This window comes from Phoenix dactylifera, chromosome 9 (assembly GCF_009389715.1).
Source record: "Phoenix dactylifera cultivar Barhee BC4 chromosome 9, palm_55x_up_171113_PBpolish2nd_filt_p, whole genome shotgun sequence".
NCBI lineage: Eukaryota > Viridiplantae > Streptophyta > Magnoliopsida > Arecales > Arecaceae > Phoenix > Phoenix dactylifera.
Window position 1 is genome coordinate 5,930,335 of NC_052400.1, and position 6,085 is coordinate 5,936,419.

General features: G+C 44.9%; 1 protein-coding gene across 1 annotated transcript; it reads right to left on the reverse strand.

The window, feature by feature from the left end:
• Positions 1-647: 647 nt before the first annotated feature.
• Positions 648-5,814, reverse strand: LOC120111853 (glycerophosphodiester phosphodiesterase GDPD1, chloroplastic-like). The gene is made up of 8 exons (XM_039129894.1): positions 5,622-5,814; positions 5,299-5,480; positions 2,425-2,484; positions 2,256-2,336; positions 1,951-2,151; positions 1,733-1,828; positions 1,121-1,317; positions 648-1,002 (listed from the first exon to the last, which is right to left on the reverse strand). Exons 1-8 carry the CDS (start codon positions 5,716-5,718, stop codon positions 789-791), a joined length of 1,128 nt encoding a protein of 375 aa, XP_038985822.1. The 5' UTR covers positions 5,719-5,814; the 3' UTR covers positions 648-788.
• Positions 5,815-6,085: the final 271 nt, after the last annotated feature.

Sequence of the window (6,085 nt, forward strand, 5' to 3'; positions counted from 1 at the left end):
GCGGAGGAAAATTCTTAGTCAAAAGTAGTTTTGCGCTCTTCAGCTACAACAAGATAGCCTTTCTTAGTTTGCAAAATATAACTAGAAGATTCCTCTTCCAGAAAAACTGAAGATCTTCACGAAATCCAGACTCTAAAGAACTTGAAGACAAAATGCTTCCCAGTTGGACCACCTTGTTTTTGCTACAGATGCCAGATAACCTCTTATTCTTGTTCTATCAGAGTTCTTGGCAGAGTTCTCCAACACAATCCTCATAGCCACCTTGAAATCCCTCTGGTAAGTGCATCTTTCAGTGGAACAGAGCACTCTCATCCATGCTGACTCTCGCAAATGCTTAACCCCACTTGGTTGCCGTTTATGTTTTGAAGACACACTACCACTTAACCCCAAGCAATTTTAAAGCAGTGGCACCACATCCCTCCACGTAAAGAACATTTTAAAGCACTCTCATTGGCTCTGAATCTCTGCGGCCTCACTGATAAATAAAGCCAAGGCCAGTAAGCCCATAGATCAATGCCGAACAAACTCCATGCTCTTTTAAGATCATACTCTATCGGCACCACAACCACAACTTCTCAATGGAGATTAAATCCCAGAGATGATAGATTAGTCAGTAGTGGTTTCAGCAGGAAAGCTGAAGGAAAACCTTTACAAAGCCAAATAAGAAAACTCTAATCCATTCATTCGAATTTTGTTTGCACTAACATGTTGCTGAGTCATCTTCAATGAGAAACTACTCCCATCTCTGATGAAGAGCATAACTCCACCTAGTATACAACAAATCTGGACTAATACTGTATCAGTTCAGGTATGAGCTTGAGCAAGAATGAGAGCTCTCGCTGTGAAAATTTAGGCCTTGTGCCCTCCTTAATCTGCTCCTCTCTTCCCTCGGTGGCTGATCTGGTGAAATCTGAAACAGCCTCTGTGATCTCTTTAACCAGGTCAACAATTACACCGTTGATTCCCATCAGATGCTGCATGTAAACAGCTTCAGGAACATTGCTGCACATGAATTGACAACACATCAGTAACACCGAAGTTGGATAGAACAAAGCATGAGCCCCACTGTAACAAGCTAAGAACTCCAACATAATTTGAAAAGGAAGAGAAGGAGGCTTACTTGAGCTGGCCATATGTCAGAAGGGAAAGATTGGATTCTTTGATTCTGGCTATTGTCGATGGATTTCTGAAGACTCCTCTGACTTCTGAAACAATGCCTTGCAAGCCACATGCCAAGCATAATTTGATGGCCTCATCCAATGAGTTTCTTCTCACATCTTCAAAGATTTCAGTCCCTGCGTCAGTGAGGAAATACACCTGGTCGAAGAATCAAAAACACTGTTATAACGAGATCATATCGCTTTGAATATAGTTTTGCTTATCCCCATACACCTCTTTTTACCCCATTTTGGCTGTTCCTGGTTACTTATTATTACTCTCAAAACACAAAAATCAAAATTTGCCATGCTAGTTGGTACTAATGCATACTGACCACATCGTACCATATCAATACCAAACCAGAATACAGTATAGAGGGTGCAGCAGCTCGGTATGCCAAACCAGCCTCCATACTGGGCAATACCAATACTGAATAAAATAGTACTAGTAGATAGAGAACCAAGACAAAAATAGTTACTTCTTACTAATATGTGATGATGATAGATACTTCCCATCCATCTTTCTTAAAAAGAGATTAAGATGCACAAGAAGAGGAAATACAAGATCTACTTACAGGATAAATACTCTGCAGTTTCCTAATTAGCTGTGCCGCGTCAGGCTGGAAGGTTGAGAAGATGATGGGCCGATCATTGGCATAATCGAAAACAACCTGACCAACATAATTCAGGAAACGATTAGAAACATCCATCAAAAAATTTTGACATGTTGAGCATTAAGCTTTCTGACAATAGATTTATGACTAGAACATGAAGTGAACTACAGAAACCGTACCTGTAAGATGGCTTGAAGAGCATGAGCAAGCTCTTCTTCTCGGTAAACAATGTAGTCATCAAATTTTAGCTCAATGTTGAAACCAAGATTGGAATTAACCCTCTGAAATGCCTCTTGCAGTGTGCAAAAAGAATCATCATCCTCCACAATCCAACTCAAAACTCTCCCATCTTTCGCCTTTCTAAACAATGATTTCCCCACCTGAAGGCCCATTCATTCCCCAAAAACAAATCAAGAATTACATCATATATCGACTTTCTTTAATCTAAACAGAGGATTATTACAGAAGAAATAGTGAGAATTACCTTCCCATTCTCTCTTTGAGGCCCATAGGACAGGAATTCCTCCAAGAAGAGATCTGTGACTCGTTTCTCAGACATATTTCCCTACACGGTGTATGTATCAAGTGAATGGATTGGAAAAACAGTTTGGCTTAAAATGAACCAAGAGCTCAAAAGCAAGACACAAACTTACATCTTCTTCTGTAAGGATCGTGTTATCATGAAAGATGATCGGGCAGCCATCTCTGGTCACCTACAAAATGACATCCATGGTTCTCCTCTAAGGTTCTTCACTCAACAATTTATTTTTTTTCAAAAAAAAAGAAGAAAAGATAGAACAAAAAACAAAAAGATAGATAAATCAGTTCTGTGAATATAAGATGATGAAAATTGTGGGGATTGAGAGCAAGGAAAATGGCAGTTTGGTTCTACAACTTTGACAAGCTTCCTCGTATGAAGAATGAAAACTATTGAAGGGTATTAATGTCACACCCCGAGCTCGAGGCGCGGCAGACGCCGCATCTCAAGCTCGAGGCGTGAAGTTTAGTGGCATCAAAGCTAAGCGAAAATCAAAAATAATGCTATTGGATTTCGGGTTTCGGATTTTGGATTTGAACTGGGCCAAGTTGGGCCCACAAAGGGTATAGCCCAAATAGGGCTCCAATATGGCTGATCTGGGCCCAAGTTGGGCCATTGTGGGCCCAACTTGGCCCAAAGTCCTGCTCACGGCCCACAAATGGCCTCCCTTCTTCTCGATTCATCCAAGAACAGGAGAAGAAGGGAACAAGGAGGAAGGAGCAGGGAGCCGGCGAGGTGGCCGGCCTGGGTGGCGGAGGCTGATGCCCAGTCGACGGCCAGCCGACCGCAGTGGCGGCCGGCGGCCGCTGCGGCGACCGACGTGAAGAAGCAACCGTGAAGGTCTCGGTTTATGGGCCGAAACAGCAAAAATATGACATGACTAATCTCGGAATCAAAGGCTGGAGGAAGCTTACTGACGGTGGCAGAGGCGGTGGAAGGAAGATCACGGCCGCGACTGCTCGATCCGGCGGTCAAGCGGCAGCAGCGACGCTTCCGGCAAAGAGAGAGGATGGATCTCAGAACAGGGGAAGCGGAGGAAACCAAAAATCCAAAGAAAGAAGATGACCCAAGGTGGAGAAGCTCGGTTGGGGTGGCGCACGCGGTCACCGAAGGAGGAAGAAGAGGAAGGAGAGGGTCTGTGGTGGAGCAATCACAGAGGAGGAGGAATGGGAGGTTTTTAATAGGCCCCCAATTTGAACGGTGGACCGCCGTGATTCTCGCGGCGGGCGTGATCAGCAGCCTCTCGTGCGGACGCGGAGCAGCCACAAAACGGCCGCAGGGCTGCCGCGGATTGTCCGCGGCACCTCCGCTCCCGTTGTGGCCGGAGAAGGTGGAGGGGGATCGCGTTTGCGATCCCCTGCTCTGCCCCTTCCAAAAAGGGACGTTGGGCTAAAGTCGGCTAGAGCTGCCGGCTTCAGCCCAGTATCTCACATTCTCTCCTCCTTAAGAAAATTTCGTCCTCAAAATTTAAGGGATCTAGGCCTTTCAAATTTAAAAATGCTCAGCCCATTGAGTAATATAAATCCAAAATCTCATTCTTCTTGTTCAAAATCAGTGTGATAGATAGTTTTGGATCAACTATCAAAAATTTCATAAGTGACTAACTAAAATCTCATATTGAAATTATCATCTTGATGCATGTTCACTCGAGAACGAATCAGGATCGATTCACAACAAGATTGATCCATTTTCAGCAGTCCTTGGACATGTTGGAACTCTTGATGGCAGTACCGCTCAGAAATTTTATAATTGAATAATTATTCTTTTTCCTCTTTGGATCATAACCAAATCAAAAGAATGCGCTTATCATCTTTCAAATAGATCCCATACGCTTATCATGATTGTGTGCTGATCGCTCAAAAGATAATGACCATCCTTAGAGTCAAATCATTATATGGCTAAGAATGTAATTCACAAAATGAACATGTACTGATGAACATCCAAGCATATGTTTTCAGAGAGGCAAATGGGACCGTGGATTAGGTGATTTCGTATGTGGCCAGTCACTCTAGGGGCATCTTATGGGTTGGAGAAAGAGAGTTGCCCAGAGCGCCCCAAAACTCTTTTTCTTTTGACCTTGATGTATCCGTATTAGAACTGTATGAATCATCCGTTTCAGCAAAAAAAAAAAAAGAAAACATATTAAGGCCAAACAAATGGACCATATTCCATGTATGTATTGATCTTAAATACTAAAGGACTTGTTTTCCCTTCTTCATTATATATTAATGCATAAGCAGAATGCCCGATAACAACAAAATAGATAAAATCCACTGCCATGCCAATGCAGGTGATGGGTTTGGAGCGTGATAACCACTTTAAATTCATATTGTTTCTTACCTTGTAGATTTAATGTTACTTTATCTTCAAATCATCTTTCCTCCTTTCATCAAGAGGATTATAAAAAGTATCTTTGTCTTCTTGAAAAGATTATAAATCTACCATTCATGATTTACCAAAATATATATCATCTATTTGTACTGCAAATTAGCCAATCTCTCATCAGACCCAAATAAGGCCATGCACCAGCACCACCATACAGATGCGCTTTATGATGCGAGCTAAGAACATCATGGCAGCTCGCATCATAAAGCATGAGCTGCATGGCTAGTGATACTTCTCAGAGGCCCACCAAGAGGATTGACCGCGGGGTCCACCATCGGAGAAGATCCCGTGGTCCCCAGCACCATCACATGCTCCCTCCTTGTATCTGACGGCAGAAATTGCGACACGATGCACTCCAGAGATCCTCCGGTCTGAAATCACGTGACAAGCCCTTTTTTGTTATTTATTTATTAATCTAATTACTTTTATTCTCCGAACGGCGAGGAGAAACCAATTTGCTCGGCCGACGCAACGGACAAGTTAAAGCCGAAAAGAACGGAAAGAACTCGGCTACGAGAAAGAAGCCCAACAACGGTCGGGAAAAGAAAACAAGAGCAAGAGGCAAACGTCGGAGAGATCATGGAAAAGGCCAACGGCGTCGTACCTGGACGTCGAACTCGACCAAGTCGATGGGGAAGCGGGCGGCGCGGTTGAAGGAGAGGAGGGAGTTCTCCTTGACCGCCGTCATCCGCCGGTCCGGCGACTCAAGCGCGTTCATGCCGCTCCCCCGGTGGCCCACCACGGTGAACGCTGCCGCCTTCCACGGCGGTCGCACCACCTCCGCCCCTGTAATCCCCCAAACCCACCACCATCCAACGGTTCAGATATCCTGATCAGTTTAGATCCAAGAAACTGAAGAAAGATAGAGAGAGAGAGAGAGAGAGAGAGAGAGAGAGAGAGAGAGAGAGAGAGAGAGAGAAATGGCACCTTTCGGGAGGCGGGCGGAGGAGAGGGCGACAGAGGGGCTCTCAGGGACCTGGTCAAGATTGGGGACGTCGGAGACATGGACGGCCTTGAGAGCCATGGCAGACTATATCAACAAAATCGGGGACAATGAGGGGAGAATTACGGTTAGGGTTAGAGTTTTGGGGGGAGCTCTTGGAGGTCTCTCGCCGGGGGAGGAGCTCGGACGAGGGGTTTTTAAAGGACGAAGGAGACGGAGTAGTTGACGGTGGGGTTTATGCCGTGGGATATTCTCTTGGGCGCCAGCTCGCGCCCCTCGGGGTTCCACCTTGCCTGGTGGCAAGAATATTCCGTTACAATAAACGGCAGGAAGGCTCCTTAATTGCCCCCATCCCGTTTAGGAGGGAAGCCGTGGGGCTTTTGATGCGGTGCGTCCGCATAAAGATCAATGATGCGATTACCAGATTATCAAACTTGGACGGCAGATA

What these genes read in the sequence shown, in the direction of transcription:
- LOC120111853 (XM_039129894.1), bottom strand. Translation starts at nt 5,718, where the DNA reads ATGGCTCTCAAGGCCGTCCATGTCTCCGACGTCCCCAATCTTGACCAG. An exon ending in CTCTTCAAGCCATCTTACAG is followed by an intron (nt 1,829 to 1,950) that starts GTACGGTTTCTG and finishes TATGTTGGTCAG; the next exon opens with GTTGTTTTCGATTATGCCAA. An exon ending in AACTGCAGAGTATTTATCCT is followed by an intron (nt 1,318 to 1,732) that starts GTAAGTAGATCT and finishes TTCTTCGACCAG; the next exon opens with GTGTATTTCCTCACTGACGC.